The following is a 17,854-nucleotide window of genomic DNA, read 5'->3' as shown; positions in this document are numbered from 1 at the left end:
TCAACGTGCACGATGGCTCGACCAGGTCGAAAACGATTTGCAACTTCTGAGACGACTAGGAAATTGGCGACGAGTGGCCCAAGACCGAGTTAATTGGAGACGAGTGCTTGAAACAGCACGAGCCACCCCGGCTCTATGCTGAAGAAAAAGAAGAAGAAGAAGAACATTATGGTAGTTGTCTTTATGGCATTCGTACGTATGGCAACCGTCCGTATGGTAAACGTATATATGGCTAATGGGGTGTCATCGATGGTGCTCTCAAAGTTTCTGAAGAATACATACTCCATGTATCCAGGTGCCTGTATGCAGTGCAGATTCGCGATACTTTTCATCCATCCCAATTTTGAACGAGATAAAATTCATAGCGCTCAAGTCGGCATGCTTGTTTGTCAACGGAATAACCTTGATTGGATCTTCGTAGTACAAAAAATCCTTAACTAACACGCCAACAGTTTCTATTTTTGCACTGGAATGAATTCGGGACAGATATTGCCAGAATAGTTGTTAGGGAGAGGAACGGTTAACACGGTTTGCAAAGCGGTTGACATTGTACCGATAAGATGCGGCTTGTTGAAATTTGCACACTTTTCCCGGTGACTTCTTCGGCGGTTGTCCAGTCGCGTGTCTTGACGTTGGCAGTTTCAGTAACCTTCATTGAGAGTTGATCCAATCGCTGGGCATTGACGTGAACGGCGCTTTTCGATTCGCTAATAGTTTCGCCATGGTTGTCAATGATCAATGAAACTGCTCAGCTCAACGACGACATGACCCCTTTGAAGCGACCCATTTTCATTGACATTAATTGACGCGCTCATCGTACATCCAGAGAAAATTTTTCCACTCAAGTAGAACTTCCATGAAAGCCGTATTTTTTGCGCATTTAACGTGTGCGATTTGGTCTTCAAAACCCATGTACTTAATATACCCATCATCGGCATGAACCGGTTTAGCGCACTGATTCCATCGTAAAACGGATTGAAAATTGAAAATTCACTTTTTTGTTAGCGTTTCGGTGACGCCTAACATGGATCGACTTTTTCGACGTTCTATTGACGGCTAATCCGCATCGCCTTTTCTGTTCCCGTTCCGCAAGTAAACAGTAAACGCACAATTTCACTCACTATAATTTTGCGTGGATTCTATGTACACTTTTCACGTTCGATTTGCCTTATCAACTTGAATTTCATTTCGCTTATAAAAATTATTTCAACCAAAAATCACGTAAACAAACAGCGTACAGTATTGCCAAATAGACGCTACAAGTAAACTAGGAAAAGATTTAGGAAGAGGAAGAAGAACTATAACAACGCAAGTACCGATTGTCGCCCGCTTTGCAAAACTTTTTTTTCGAAACAATTGATAAAGTTCTGTAGAGCTAAACATGTATTTTCCGTCATACATGCATTGAAGTGGAACATTCATCCATAAAAGACCCGCCTAGTAAATCTGCGAAAACGAAATGGTATAAATACCTAGATACTATCTTTGTGTAGTCCAACGCTAAGCCTGCCAATTCGTGTCCTTAGGCACAGACTATTCTACTTTTTGTATTAAAAAAAGCGAGAACTCAGTTGTGCACTTGCTTCTTGCTTAGTCTTAAAGCTAATATTATCGACAAATCAACTAACTACCCACTGTAGCTTATATGTAGTGTTTCAAACTCGAATTCGTTCGATTACGAATTTGAATTCGAGTTTGTATCACTGTAATTACATCAAACGCAAATTCGTCTAAATAACGAGGATCAGGAAGCTTTAAAAAACATTATTCCAAATGGAACATACCGATATCGGAGCATGAAATACGAATGTACCGATGTACCTGGTTGATCAGTTGAGAGTTAAGTAATCTTAATTTGTCTTATTGATGACCATCTTGTACAGATGGTCGGTAGTGTTAACCTCTATAAAATAACCATTTCATCCCACAAACCTACTATGACCTTCTTAATCACGCGATCGTAAACCGGTTACAAGTTGATCATGCTGACAGCAGCGTTACGATCTGACAACTTTTTTACCGTGTAACTAGTTTGCAAATCACACCGACCTGGTTTGTTTTATCGTTCGCGTACACCATAAACAACTGGCAATTAATGATAGTCACCCACTGACACCCTTCCAGCGCAGCCGTTCTTATGTTCACAAGACTGCAATTTTTATTTACACTTCCGCATAGATCAACGTTCGCCAAGCCAATGAACTTGCCAAGACAACAAATTCTCCATTCTACTACAAAGGTCACAGTTTTGAGTTATTTTCAGGTCATTTTTCGCACCTGTGAGACGTTTTGGCGGTTCCTCATGTGCTTCAGTAGCATGTCTCTGTACAGCAATGTAGCTGATGAAGCGTGATATGCTTGTCAACGTAGCTCATCTACAGCACCAGCTCGCGGTTACACCGCCCGGCGACCCACAGTAGACTGATAGTCGCAAATGGCTTCCTGTTTACTGACGCCGGTCACGAAACGAGCTCGTATTCTTCTCGCTTGCTCTTGCTCATCAAACATCAACAACGCGCCATGTGCAGCGGTGATTCGTTCTATCTGATGCTTGGCAACATTTCCTTCCCGGTTTATTTACGCAATTCAGATGACGAATTACGATATTTAATTCTAGCAGCAACTGACAACTGATTCGGATATTCTTTTAACACGCTATTTTGTTTCTGTCCTATTCTGTAGCCATCTACTGGTTGGTTGGTCAAATTGGAAATCCATTTCGGACAGAACACACAAAGATGCCATTGTGATCCCTGCCACGGTCTAGAACGGATGCGAGCAGTGAGTGATCTCCCGGAACGCGGTTATCACGACGCATTTAGTACGAATTTAGTTAATCAGTCGTGGTTGGCGCGAAACTGTGAAATATGATAAATATTCAACGCCTGTGCCGAATATGTTGCGCGTACGTACTGCTGATTAGTCTGACGGCGATGACGGCAAACACGGTTTACGGGGCCTACCGGGTAGGGGTTGGCCGAGCGGACTGCACTGGACCACCAGTGGAAATCACTTTTGTAAGTAGAAGAATTTATAGATTTAATATCATTGATTTATTATTCCGTTCATAAGTTATATCATGAGTGGATTATTAAAGACTTATCTAGGAGGGGCAAGTTCGAAATTTTTGTCAGTGTGAGCCTCTCAGTTGGTCCAAGGTGAGACGCTGGTCTAACAAACCAGTCGTCGCATATTCGAATCTCGACTGGAAGAGACAGTGAGAGTTAATAGAATCGTAGCACTAGTCTCCTAGACCTAGGCTTTGTTTCTTCATGCCCTGTTTCTTCAATAAACTATCAATAAATCGTGGTTTTAATGTACAGATTCTGTATAAAAATGTGTTTAAATGGAAGAGCTATATTGATGCTGGCATTCGGTTAGAATATGTTCGACCGACAGCTATGTTCCACAGTGCATTACTCAGCCATCCATGAATCAGCTGGGTATGCCCTTAACCGGGTCAAGATCCTTTACTCACTTCAATCGTCCCTATCAGGGGCGGACTGGGAGCCAAAGGGCCCACCGGGCCTTTGAGATTAGGGGCACCAGTTTGCAATATTCTCATGACAGTAAATTAACACAAAAACGACATCTACTCAAAAGACATCAGCGTTACAAGGACAGTAAATCGAATGAATATGGGCTCTATTTTGTAAGTCATGTCGTGCAACTCGATTGGACTCAGGCACTGTCGAGTGTCGAGTACCGGGAGAACGGGCAGCATAGCGGCTCGATGCTCGAAACAAAACGTTATCAGTCGTTATTAGGACCGAGTTACCACCTTTTAGCGTGTGCGTCATATTAGCGGTTCACGGTACTTTAGTTTGGACGCATTTTTCTTCAACCCAATCTTTGCTACTTTGAGTTTTAGTTTGTTCAGCCACCACCACAGATGCTGTTCTATCGACAATATCCATTTCATTGGGAAATCAGACGAACTAACTAGGTTTGCTGAAGTTTGTGCCTGTGTGTTGCTCCTTTCATAACAACCTGTAACGGCAGGTTGAACAGCCCACATGAGGGACCATCACGTTGATAAAGTGCCCTGCGAGGTTAGAATGGCCATGATTTTACGGTCGATGGTATCATACGCAACTTTGAAATCAATGAAATAATTGTGCGTTGAATTCTGTATTCAAGGACTTTTTGGAAGATCTGCCGCAGCGTGAATATTTGATTTTATTTGCGTGATAAATGATAGGATGTCAATAGTTCAATATATATGAGTAGCTTACTGCGTCTACACGTCAGAACAGAACAGTTCATAGTGCAGGCGAGTTATAGCTGTTCCTGGGTTTAAACTCTTGGATTCTCCTACAAGAATCCTGCTTCTATAAGCAAGGTATTCTGTGCGAATCCTCTGTAGAATTTCTTCCAATGTGAGGAATGCCCGAGACTCTGCGCGAATCTTTTTGGTTCGTCCTGGTAGAGCTGCGGAAAAAAGAACTCACCGTCAATAAACGCCAATACGAAGAGCACGTACTCGCCAGTCCATAGGAAAGGTTCGTCAGCAACGACACCCGGAGTTTCTACAAAACCGTCAGGTGCAAGAATTTTGCCATGCCTGTGATGTGCAATGATAGTGCTGATAACCTGCTTACTGACAAAACGACGGTAACAACCCGGTGGAAGAGTATTTCCAGACGCTGCAGAATAGAGAATTAAACACAAATATCAGCAGGTACAGGATAAGAACTGTGAGTGACAACTAGAGATGGTCGGGTCTCGGGTTTTCAGACCCGTTCGGGTTCGGGCTTGACACTTTTACCAGGTGTCGGGTTCGGGTCGGGTTCGGGTTTGGCCAGAAAAAAATATTCGGGTTCGGGTCGGGTTCGGGCTTAGCGAAAAAAATAAGTCTGGGTTTCGGGTTTGGGTAATGAGAAATCGAACCATCTCCACATTCAGTTCTTGTAAAGGTATTATTTTAACATAATGAAACAAGATCCAAGCATTTCAAAATAATTTTTCATGTAAATTTTTCTTTTCGCTTTTTACAGGTTTCATAGAAAATTTAAGAGATATTCCCGCGAAAAGTAAAAGAAACTATTCTAGTGTATACTTTATTTTTTTAGAATTTTCAATTTAGTTCCAAAAGAAAGGTGAAAAAACCCTAAAATTTTAAATAAATTTTAGAGCTCGAACGTTATAGAGAATACGAAAAGAAAATTGCCGAGATTTAAATCGAGGTGTGAGTTTTATGAAAATTAATATAAAATTCAAGTTCAGGGTGGGATCAAATTTAACATAATATAAAAATTGGGGTTCGGATCGAGTTTTGGTTTGGCCGAAAAAAAAATCGGGTTCGGGTCGGGTCGGGTTCGGGCTTAGCGAAAAAAATAAATCCGGGTTCGGGTCGGGTTCGGGTTTGACCAAAAATAAAATTTCGGGTTCGGGTCGGGCTCGGATTTGACAGAAAATAAAAATTCGGGTTCGGGTCGGGTCCGGGTTCGACAGCAAAAAAAATTTCGGGCCCGGGTCGGGTTCGGGCTTGGAAAATATGAAACCCGACTATCTCTAGTGACAACCAAGCTGTGGAGCAACCAACACAGGAAGAGGTTAAGAGAGCAATCAGAGAGCTAAAAAACGGTAAGGTTGCTGTAAAGGATGGTATCCTGGCTGAACTTCTAAAAGCGGGGAGCGAGCAGCTGTACGAAACAATTCACCGCCTCATTGTCAGAAACAGTATACGGATGGAAAATAAATATCGGAGGAGTGGTTGATTGGCCTCATTTCCCATAATTTTAAAAACGGACATCGACTTGAGAGTAAAAACTATCGAGGCATTACATTGCTCAATTTTGCCTATAATATTTTGCCCTGAGTTCTTCGTCGGCGAGTATCAAACTGGTTTTCATGAGGGTCGCTTCACGATGGATCAGATATTTACCCTGCGTCTAGTAACTGACGAGTTCCGGGAGTACAACTTGCAGACTCATCATATTTTTATGGATTTTAAGGTGGCAAACGATTCAGTCAAACGAAATGAGCTGTGACAGTTAACGCTAGGACATAGTTTTCCCACATGACGTCGATATCACTGAAATCAAAAGTAAAGCAGCGAAAGAAGACTTTAGGTAATTTATTGAGAAATTGGGACTTACCATTAACACCACCAAAACGAAGTACAATGATACAAATGGTGTTGGTGTCGAAGAGGTCCCGTAGCTTGCAAAATCGCATAAAACTGACGCTCTAGAGAACACTCATCCTCTCGGTGGCCCTTTACGGACATGAATCATGGACGCTAAAAGAAGCTGATCGACGAGTGCTTGGGGTTTCAGCGTAAAATTTGGCAAAATCCAAAATGGAGCGTAGCGCAGACGCATGAATCACGAGCTATATTAAGAATGCAAATATGCTGTTATAATGAAGATAGTACAGCGTGGCAGTCTGCGCTGGGCTGGTCACGTGTCTAGAATGCCCGACGAAAGAGTAGCCAAAATTATTTTAAGCAGAGAATCAAGAAGAGGCCGTAGACTTCGGAGTCGAGGATCGAGGATGATGCACGTTCAACTGGTGTTCGAGGGGTTTGAAGAAAGGTAGCCCAGGATTGAGTACTGGAGGTCCTTAATTTATTCGGCGCAGTATCGATAACGGACCGTCGCCGCTGAAGTAAACTGAGTATGAAGCTTAAGCCGACAGTTCAATATTTGTAAGTAGTCAAATAACTGCGGCTGAAATACTAATTCTATTTTTAAATACTCAGAATTGAAACTGGTAATATTTTCGGAGCTTGGACCCCAACAGCTCAACTTAAATGATTTCATGAATCATGGGGCCCCAGCAATTGAATATTCGTGAGTCGTAGAAAAAATTCAATTGAAAGAGAAATTTTGGTTTAAAGTTCGAGGCCCCAACAGTCCCATTTAAAGCTGAATTTTCAATCATCAAATCGGTTGATTTCATGAATCATGGGGCCCCAGCAATCGAGCATTCGTGAGTCATAGAAAAAGTTTAATTGAAAGAGATTTTTGGTTTAAAGTTCGGAGCCCCAACAGTCCCATATGAAGTTGAATTTTCAATCATCAAATCGGTTGATTTCATAAATCATGGGGCCCCAGCAATTGAACATTCGTGAGTCGTAGAAAGAGTTTAACTGAATTAAAAATTTTGGAAAAAAACATTTTATGTAACAACGAAATTTTTGCTTGGGCCCACCGGGCATTTGCCCGGTTGCCCGGTGGGCCAGTCCGCCCCTGGTCCTTATCGTTCCATGCCACCGTAGATGACTTAATCCTCCTTAGTTTCACATCCCGAGTATCATACTCCTTCACCTCCCATAATTGTTTCAGAACCTTTCTCCTTTCAATCCTGTCTACTGTTGGAATCTTGTGTTTAATTTTTTCTCTTTCTCTTCCTTTGTTGGACATCTCATCAGCTTCGTTATTTCTTGGGCTTCCGGTATGAACTGGTATCCAATATAACACAGCATCTATTCATTTCCATTTGCGCGCTCTAATCCAAGGATTTGGGCCGCTCTAATCCTTGAATTTTCCTTGAGACACAGTTTGCTGAACAGTTGACTTTAGGACAAAAACAATCGCTGTAGCTTCCGTAGGAAAGATAGAGCAACCATCAGGAATTTGTTCAGATCGAAAACCCACTGGGCCATTTTCATCCAGAAAGCCAACCGTAGGTATAGTCCTTGTATTTTTTTGTTCTAAAGCCGCGCAGAGCACCCTAGCTTTATTTGATGCTTCATCGACTTTAAATTAACCTTTAATCGACCAGTCTGCTGTCGGCACTGCAGAGTTTCAGTTCCTGCTGATTGGCACTGGGTTGATCGATGGCATCTTCATGCCAGTAAGATTCGCAAAAGTGATCTCGTCTGGTTATCGGCCATGCTTCAACGGAATTGTATAGTACTTTCTTCAGCTTGGATGACTTGTGCAACAAGTTTCTGGCATGTCAACAGCTGAAAAGGAAACTCTTCGAATTCAGCACACATGGCATTGTAGACTGTTTCTATTATTTTGCAGACACCATTCTCGCTTCTGCTGACAATGCTCTTTCCATGGAAAGTCACCGGAAAGACAGCAGCCTTAGCAATACTCATCAACATCTTCTTCGTTCCGCCTGGAATCCTCGGTCCTAGAATTCGCAGCAATTGTATTCGGTTCTTGCACCTCTTCTAGTCGTTCTTGGCGTGGGTTTCGAATCTGAAATAATTAGTTTCCGTTACTCCTAGCACCTTTACGTTTTTCATCTCGGGGGTGAGAAGAACATCCAGACGTATTTTTGATGCTTCCTTTTTCGACAAACCTGCAGGTGATTGTATTTTTCGGAAGCTCCAGGAAAAGCCATTTCGGCCGCCACATGGATATTCATTGCATTTCACAGCCTTTTGAAGCACTCTTCCAACAGCTTTGGCATTTACTCTGGGTACCAGTAGGATTATATCGTCGGCGCAGAAAAAGATTTTTGCTACTTTTGGGATTCTGTTGAAGATCGAGCTCATGCCAATAACGAATTAGTCACTGCCAATATCGAAACTCGTGAAACGCCGTTGGTTTGTTCCATACAATCCAATAACGTGCCTCCGACTTGAGGAAGCTACGCACATAGTCTAACCTGCGTCCGGAAATGCCCCATCGTTCATCGTTGTCGAATAAACGCCTTGTTCGATATTCTGCCATACGCTTCACTGATGTCGAGAGCAATCAATTATTCACTGCGTTTCTTGTTAGTCCAGGCATCGTCGGTACTGCCTTCGAGGTCGGCCAGGTAGAGATCCAGACCTAGGCCACGCTGAAATGCATATCGACGGAGGCGCTCAAGAGCTGGTGTGATTCAACAGTTTCGAGCAATCTTCTATTAATGATTCTTTCCATAGTCTTTCCGTACAGCTCAAGAAGGTGATAGGCCGTTGGTTACCAACCAACTCGGGGTCTTTTCCTGGTTTTGGTAGCAGAATCATATTTCCTGTCTGTCATTCCTCAGGGATGCAGCCACTCTTCCATATGCGATTGATCAACGTCAGAAAAATGGGTTTCGTTTTGAACGGCAATGAGGTATCCCAATAGAACTGGTCCAAATTCATTACCCAGATCAATCGACCAAAGCAATTCACTCATAGAGATGTCACAATTGTATTGGGTATCGACGTCAACTGGCTCCCTAGAAAAATATGGCTCGTCTAAATCCGAGGGTTGGAATACCAACCACTTGTTGAAAATAGTTTGCAGATTGTTATCAGCGGCAAACGACAGGATCGCCTTTCCCTGATAGTTCGATTTATAGGATCACCAAGCTTCGTGGTATGCCTTCAAATTTCCCATTAGAATCACGGGATAAACACTTGTACTGAATATCGTTTAGAGGGTGTTAGTCAGGTCTTTGGTGGAACAATCAAGGGGCAGATAATTGTAGAATTGTGGTGGCCACGGTAGGGATGGGTAAAGAGTTAATTGTACAGTGCAAATTCTGTACGCACAGCAAGGGATACACCACGAGACGCACTATTTACAGGATCAGCACGATTGAACCAGGTGTAACGTTCTTTCAGAAAACGTCCGATGAAAGAGTTGCCCTTATTATGAGTGTCTTGTAACACCAACCGCAATTGAGGGGTTTGGTACACTAATATTAATAGTTCGTCTACATTGTTTTGCAAGCCGTTAATGTTCCATTGTAGGGATGTTCTTGAAATTTTAACCACTAGCATTGGCGGTATTGTAGATTGTCGATTCAGTCATAGAGAGATCAGAGTCATTGATATTTCGCTTGTGCTGGTGAAACCTACCGCGCCCAACTCCTGCAACGGCTCCTTTGAGGATTATGTCAGGGTCGTGGTAGCCCTGCAACGTGTTGCCGGAGGATTCTATTGAAGCATTCTTGCTGGTTTGCAAGAAATTTAGTCCCGTTTTTTCAATCTTCTTGTGAGGCGGGGATAATTCTGATCTTGACCCGGCCGACTTCGTAGCTGTTTGCTTCCTCTTTAGTATCAGCTTATTTCCGTCTTCTTCCGTTTCCATTTCCGAATCTTCTTTTTCAATTAGCATTTTCCGTTCGTCTTTGTTCTTCTTCTTATGCTTTTTCGTATCAATCAACCGTCCCTTAAACCTCTTCAATTTTTGCCACAGCAACTCTCCTTCTCGGTCCTCTACTTCATCATCCTTCAGACGATCTTGCACGCTCGCTACAGTTGCATACGAATTCGTATGTTTTCTTGGGTACGTTCGTATTCTTTCCTTGCGTTACCTTGATCCGGATTATCTCCTCTGCCGCTTTGAACTTCTTGCACTTCGATGTCCCCGTTGGGTGCGGCCTTTTACATTACCCGCAGCACGAGAGTTGGTTGCATCGTAGGCAGCTAGATAACCCGAAATATACTGAGAACTATGTGAAAACCGTTGTGGCACTAAATGTAGAGCTCCAGAGTATACGAATTTATTGGTTTGATGGGAAATGCTTACAAGCGGTCGAGAGGAAAAAATCAGAGGGGTTGTGTACAAGACATAGCCACATATATAGGTGACGCAGGACTACGTAAGTCTCTTTGTAGTGATAGTAGCATGTATACATGCTTGTAATCATTCGATTCTTCATGTATACATGCTATATGCAACATATATATATGCTACATGCGTTGTATATATATATGTATGCTACATGCGTTGTATGTAACATTTAAAAAAGTAGTAACATTGCATACGTTTAATTCTCAAAAGATTGTGCATTTGAAAACAATTTAACAAAATCAAGAACCCAAACTATTACTTTCCTGCTACCTTACTGAAATTAGAGATTGTTTCTATTATCCATGGTTTCCCACGTTGAAGGGATTTTACCAATTCAATACTATTTTATCAACAGCACATCTTTTCACTACACTTCTAATGAATCGGCAAGCATGCGCATTCATACAGAATCATATTATAACCGAACCCTACAGCTGTAGCACATTTTTCCAACACAGACATCAAATCCGCCGAGGTTTAATCGTCACGCAGTAAAGAATTTGCGATCTGTTGGAACGACGAACTTGTCATTTTTTCTGGCACACTTCCCTAACACAGACATCAGATTGGACTAGATTTAATCGCGTTCGTAAGAAATCTATTGACAAATTTGAGTAAAAACTGCCGGCGTGTCGCTACCTGCTGCGATGGTTAGAAAAACGAAAACAAATGTCAGATGCGGTATATTCCATAAAAAATTTCAGTAAATTTAATTTTTAACTGGTTTTCGATTGAAAACTTTACTACATTTTTATCAGGTTTTGTAAGAAATTTGCTGTTTTACAAGTTACTTTAAAAACACTTTTAAAATAGTGAATTGAAAGAGCATAAATTTGAAGAATACTGTAAAAGTTAGTGTGGCGACTTAACTAATCGAACACAGCAGTGATCCTAAAGCGGTTTTTGCATATTATTGGAATGTTTTTCTACTTTACAAGATCCTTATGCTTGTTTTGTATCGGTTCAAGTCAAAGTTCTGGAGATTCTAATATCTTTCAGTCTTATCGAACCATGTTGCTCCGGCACTACATGAAAATATGAATGTTCTCTTTAGTTATCCTGTATCTTGCTTGCAATAGCCTGGTTTATATTAATTTCACAAAAAAAAACAAGTTTTTTACCACTCAAGCACGTGGATTTTTATAACTAGCGTGATATGTAACCTGTTTGTAGTCGCATAAATATACAAAAACATAATTTTCTCGTATATACTGTAAATAAACCACTGACAAAGTATATACCAAAAATAAAGTACTCAATTTTCTTACATTTTGCAATAAAAATTTTACTTGCACATTGTTTCACTACATTAAGAAAATTAAAAAAAGTGAACTTTTTTCCGATTCTTCAAGCAAACTGTCAACTTTCTCACCGTTCGGTTAGTTCCAAAGACCACCACCGTCAGCGCATAAGTTTCTGTCGAACAGGTCAGTTGGCACGAGGGGGATTTGTCACTCTCTCTGGCGTACTTCCCAAGCAAGGACATCAAAATGGTCTAGGTTGAACCGCGGTGTTAAGAAATCTTGTTGAAATAAGGAAACTTTGTCACTTGTTTTGGCTTACTTCCCAAGCACAGATATCAAATTGGTACAGGTTTAGATCATCGTTAAGAATCTTCCAACCTGGTAAAACATAGGTTCATTATTTTCAATTTTTCAATAGTCCAACATCAAGAATCTATACTTTTCTTCATTTGGGTCAATTCTTAGAAGATTTTCCGATCGATTGGTGTAAGAATATTGAAAATCGATCGGAAAACCGCTGAGCTATTAGCGCTCAAAGCCTTTCATTTTTCGTGACGATCGCATTTTTCGATTTTTTGGAATGACACCCTATCGCAAAACTTGCCTTAAGAGGTAATCCTACGTCAAAATATCGCTTAGAAAAATTATCTGAGCATTGCCACTGGGGAAAACGTGGCCAAATACCGACGAGCATGGAACCGGATGGAGGCCGGAGATCGTGAAGAATTTGCACTCTTCCGAGCTAATGACACACGAGAAGATGAACCAATTTCGTAAGAGTTACACACACAAAATTTGACATGTGTAGGGACGAGGGAGGGAAACTGATCACAAACGAGCGCGAAGTGGTTGACAGGTGCAAGCAACGCTTCGATGAACATCTCAATGGCGAAGTTGCAGAACAAGGCGTAACAAAAGTTAACCTACGAGTGTCCATCTCCCAATACCTGATCTTCAAAAAGTTAAACGAGAAATCGGGTGGCTGAAGATCAACAAAGCCACCGATAGAGAAGCTACTCGAGGCTTGGAAGGAAGGAGTGGCTTGTTCCATCTACATAAAGGGTGATCGGCTCGACTGCTGCCACTATCGCGGCAAAACGCTGGTAAATTTTCTCAACAAACAGACGCCACTAATTCGAGCTACATTGGAGTGAGCTACGTGTTTCGTGCGCATCTCGAATCCTATCGAGTCGTGGCGAGGATTGAAACAAGGTTACGCTTATCCTGCGTGCTTTTCAACAGCGTTCCTGAGGGAGAAATATGACGAACGGGCTTCGAAACGAGAGGCACGATATTTAGTAAAGATAGCCAACTCCTAGGCTTCGCAGATGACTTTGATATCATAGCCAGGAACTTTGACATGCCGGAGACAATCTACGCCAGACTGAAGGCAGAGTTCAAGAGGATTGGAATGAAAATAAATGCGTCGAAGACCAAGTATATGAAAGGAAGGCCACGGTGAGAAGGACGCGCCGCACGGATGGCGAACGACAGTGCGACGAAAACGGTTTTTTCTTCAACAACCCTAATGGCACCAGGAACAGCTGAGCTCGACGTGCTAGATGGTTCGCCCAAGTCGAAAATGATTTGCGATTCCTAAAACGCCTGGGAAATTGGCGATGAGCGGCCCTAGGTCGAATTGAATGAAGACGACTGCTTGGAACACTACGCGTCTTGTCGGATCTGTGCACGTGTCGAACGTCGTTGCAACGTCCGCCAACTAAAGAATCCTGAAGTGAAATCGGCCTTTGTCTTATAACTTGAATCCCGAGTCCCAGCAGCAGCCGGATCTATTGAAGAATAATGGATCGGAATCAACAATCCTTTATTATGACTAGTGACGAAATCCTCAGCAAAGTGCGCGGTGGGCGGAGGGACTGGATTTTAAAAGAAATTTGGAGAACAATAGACGAGGGGATAGAGGCAAAAGCTGTGAGGGAGTGCGAACCAGGGCGGCTAAGACAGCTGCTCATCAAAAATAAGACGAACTGGAGGTTTCTAAACTAACTTGAGGCGGGTCCTGAGTACATAGACGAACTACTTAACAGAAGAAGGAAAAGACACTACTTAACTAGTTTAACTAGTGTACTAAACATATTGAACAACTCTCGTATAAGTCGAGTCGTGTAAGCCGTAAGGCGCGATTGCGTAGTGCTGTAGTAAGCTTAAAATAAACTCCACAATGGTTCATAGTCTCTTATACAGCAAAACTTATTTCTACCTTTATGCGGTACCTGTTGAAGCACGACTTGATGAGGGAAGTCCTCGTGCAATGTCTGATTAGCGACTATAAAGTTGCATACGATACTATCGACCGTGAAGAGCTATTCAAAATCATGACCGCGTGCTGCTTTACCGCGAAGCTGATTAGATTGCCGACTGCTTTTACCTCCGGTGACGGTGATGTCGCCTGGTTGCCCGCTGACACTGTCAGCCGCTGCTGAAGTGTTAGAACCAACAGAGCACCTCTTCACGGTAGGGTCTTTCAATTGGCGTATGTTGATTCGAAGGGACTCTTTATATCGACTTTGCACCATACATCAATAATATTGTATATTACCTTTGCCGAATTAGCTTCAAGGTTTTAAAAGATATGTTTATTTCTACTGTTTCAGATGGGCTACGCACAACTGTCCCAGCGCGGAGCCGGTATTCACCTGCGACAGTATTCTCGAGCCTTCATCTTCGAAGAGTCCGGCAAGCGTGCGGTGTTCGTCAGCGTAGATGCCGGCATGATGGGTCACGCCGTCAAACGTGATGTGCTGGCGATCCTTCAGAAGAAGTACGGCGATTTGTACAGTGTGAACAATGTAGCCATCAGCGGTTCCCATACGCACAGTACTCCCGGTGGGTTCCTGATGTATTTGCTGTACGATATGACTTCGCTTGGCTTTGTGTCGGAAACGTTCAACGCGTTGGTGCGGGGCATCGCTCAGAGCATTGTACGGGCACATAACAACATGATCGAGGCAAAAATTTACGTATCGGAGATCGACGTTCAGGAGGCAAACATCAATCGAAGTCCCAGTGCTTACGAAAACAACCCAGAAGAAGAAAAGTCTCAGTACAAGGACAACGTGGACAAACGGTTGGTGCAGTTGAGGATAGTGAACAAGAAAAACGTTGTTTTTGGGGCTATTAATTGGTTTGCGGTACATCCGACTTCCATGAACAATACAAATCGGTTCGTTTCGAGTGATAATGTAGGGTACGCTTCCGTTCTACTGGAACAGGAACGCAATAAGGGCAGCCTGATTGGAAGAGGAGAGTTTGTGGGAGTGTTTGCTTCCAGTAATCTTGGAGATGTTTCACCAAACATTATGGGGCCAAAATGTGAAAAGACGGGACTTCCCTGTGATCTGCTGACGTCTTCCTGTCCGTCCGGAGCTGGAGCATGTTTCGCCTCGGGGCCTGGAAAGGACATGTACGAAAGTACAAAGATTATTGCTACACGCTTGTATAAAGCCGGTTCGGTAAGATTATAGAAAACAAAGAAATATTTTAACTTTGTTTAGTTTTATAACCGATTTAATTTTGTTTTAGGAACTTTTATCTAAAGCCGGTGGACGGGAAGTGACCGGGGGAGTCAGTTTCGTTCATCAGTTCATCGACATGACGAAAGCGGAAGCAATGTATTACAATCCTAAGACTAGAAATTTTGAACTGGTCCGTGGCTGCCTACCAGCCATGGGCTATAGCTTTGCAGCTGGCACTACAGACGGCCCGGGTGCGTTTGAATTCCAACAGGGCACGGTAACGGACAATGCTCTTTGGAATGTAGTGCGCGATTTCATTGCGGAACCAACGTTCGATGACAAGGAGTGTCAGGCCCCGAAGCCGATTCTTTTAGCAACCGGTCGTGCCACGTTTCCCTATGACTGGCAGCCGAAAATCGTACCAACACAAATTCTTCTAATAGGAGATTTTGCCATTGCTGCCGTTCCTGGTGAATTCACCACAATGTCTGGTCGTCGATTGAGGAATGAAATATCCCGAGCTTCAGTCGCTGCCGGCGGCAAGGAACTCCAAGTGGTCGTTGCCGGTCTGTCCAACATGTACTCCAGTTATATTGCGACTCCGGAGGAGTACGAAATACAGCGCTACGAGGGTGCATCCACTTTATATGGGCCACACACTTTGACGATCTATCTCCATCAATACAAGAGAATGATTAAATCACTGGTCACCGGTGAGCCATTGGATGCGGGACCAACACCGCCCTATCAGGACGACAAACAGATTTCGCTTATGACGGGAGTAATTTTTGACGGACATCCAATCGGACGAGAGTTCGGGAGCGTGAAGGTACAACCGCTTAACACTTACGAACGTGGCGACGTAGTTTACACCACCTTCGTCACTGGAAATCCGCGAAACAATCTAATGCACGACAAGACATTTTTCACAGTCGAACAGAAACAGATCGACGGTAATTGGACGGTGATAGCTACCGATGCCAACTGGGAAACTAAGTAAGTTATTTATTTTGGAATGGTAAAAGTGTGCTGTTATTTTTACTGTCTATTTTTCTTTGGTAGATTTAAATGGGAACGTCTGTCAACGATTCTCGGCTTTAGTGATGTTGAATTTCAGTGGGAAATCGGACCGGACGTTGAGAAAGGAACGTACCGGATAAGGCATTTTGGTTACTACCGGTACATACTGGGAGGCGTATATCCGTTTACAGGATCAACCAAGACGTTCGTAGTGGAGTGATTGTCGTTTAAGACAGTAACAATTGATGGATCGAATGTGATAAATTTGTAGAAGCGCAATTAGGAAGTTCACTACAGATAGGTTTCTAGCAGAGAAGAATCAAGTTTAAACCAAAAAGACTAGTCAATTCATGCATATTATAAGTATTATGATCAATTAATAAATTCCTAGGTTTGAAAACGATGAATTTTATTTAAATATGAAATAGGTAAATCTAAATAATTTTATATTCGCCGTGAACTAAAATGCCCTTCGTAGGGCAATAATTGTCGACCAACATTTAAAAGGGGCGGGTAAGCCAACTGTCAAACAGAACGAGTGAGAGTTATTTTTTGCTGGAGCAGCATAGGAAAAGGAACTCTCACTCGTTCTGTTTGACAGTTGGCTTATCCGCCCCTTTCAAATGTCAGTCGACAATTGAAGTGTAGTCGAAGTTACATGAACAAGTGTGAGAATACTCTGATAATGCAGGAAAGCATGAATGACTATGCTGAATGCGGCAGCGGGCATGCATTTTGAATATAGTTACTATATATATAGTTCGGCGGATAGAAAACCAGGCGAATTGGCATCCCTGATTTATGAAATTAAATTTGAAATTATGGTGAAATGTGCAGGTTTTTACGAGAAATAATCACTGGCGGGTGTTGAAAATGACTAGTTCTATGAAAATAAAGTGTGTGTTTTTAACATTACTCCTGCATTTTGGATTTTGAAAAGCTTTTGGCTCCGCTTTTGACGTTTATTTGGCTCCCGATTTTCTATCCGCCGAACTATATATATAGTAACTATAATTTTGAATTGCAAAAACATAGAATGCTAAAGCTTTATGTTAGCCGAAAGCTTTGGTCAGTGCGATGTTTTCTGTTCCAACTGTAATAGACCAAAAAGCTTATCGATGTTCATGCTTGTATGGGTCTGGATATCAAACATCAAACTTTTGTTTTTTGGCTTGCTTCACTTGTATAATTAAGTCAGATGGGCAGTATAATTGTGAAAAGCTGAGTTTAAACATGCTGTTGTGTTTCACTCGTACGCGCCCGGAAAACTCGACGGCTTGCAATAGGTCGCAACAATGTGCCTAACCGGATAGGATAAAGATACCACATGGTTGCCGCTACAAGAAATTCTTCCGCAAGTGTGTCAAGTGCAAAATGCTAAAAATCGAATTATTACTTGAAAGTTCAGATATGCCGCTTAGAAAAGAAAATCACGAATTTCGAAACTTAAAGGACGCAAACTACTTTCGGAAAAAGGAAAAATCTTTGTTTGAGTTTGTTGAATTACTTTTACATTTAGTCTTAGTTTTTATGATGACCACTATAAATTGGCTAGATAGAGTCAGTAGGATTTTTGCACTAGCCCCGTAACTGTCCTGTATTCTAAGGACGTTTAATCCCACGGTTTTGATTATAAATTGGATTACGGAACAGA

The 17,854-nt window shown here is 42.3% G+C and overlaps 1 protein-coding gene across 1 annotated transcript; it reads left to right on the top strand.

Annotated features, from left to right (window-relative positions):
• The first annotated feature begins 2,867 nt into the window (after positions 1-2,867).
• LOC128741209 (neutral ceramidase) lies at positions 2,868-16,548 on the top strand. The gene is made up of 4 exons (XM_053836848.1): positions 2,868-3,017; positions 14,320-15,177; positions 15,248-16,176; positions 16,243-16,548. The coding sequence occupies exons 1-4, from the start codon at positions 2,868-2,870 to the stop codon at positions 16,418-16,420; spliced, it is 2,115 nt and encodes a 704-aa protein (XP_053692823.1). The 3' UTR covers positions 16,421-16,548.
• The last annotated feature ends 1,306 nt before the right edge of the window (positions 16,549-17,854 follow it).

The sequence above is a fragment of the Sabethes cyaneus genome, chromosome 1, assembly GCF_943734655.1.
Source record: "Sabethes cyaneus chromosome 1, idSabCyanKW18_F2, whole genome shotgun sequence".
Lineage (NCBI taxonomy): Eukaryota > Metazoa > Arthropoda > Insecta > Diptera > Culicidae > Sabethes > Sabethes cyaneus.
This window is presented reverse-complemented; position numbering and strand designations above follow the sequence as displayed.

Bases quoted from the DNA above. Each gene is read 5' to 3' on its own strand.
- LOC128741209 (XM_053836848.1), top strand. From the start codon at position 2,868: ATGATAAATATTCAACGCCTGTGCCGAATATGTTGCGCGTACGTACTG. The intron at 3,018-14,319 runs GTAAGTAGAAGA...CTACTGTTTCAG, and splicing joins CACCAGTGGAAATCACTTTT to ATGGGCTACGCACAACTGTC. The intron at 15,178-15,247 runs GTAAGATTATAG...ATTTTGTTTTAG, and splicing joins GCTTGTATAAAGCCGGTTCG to GAACTTTTATCTAAAGCCGG.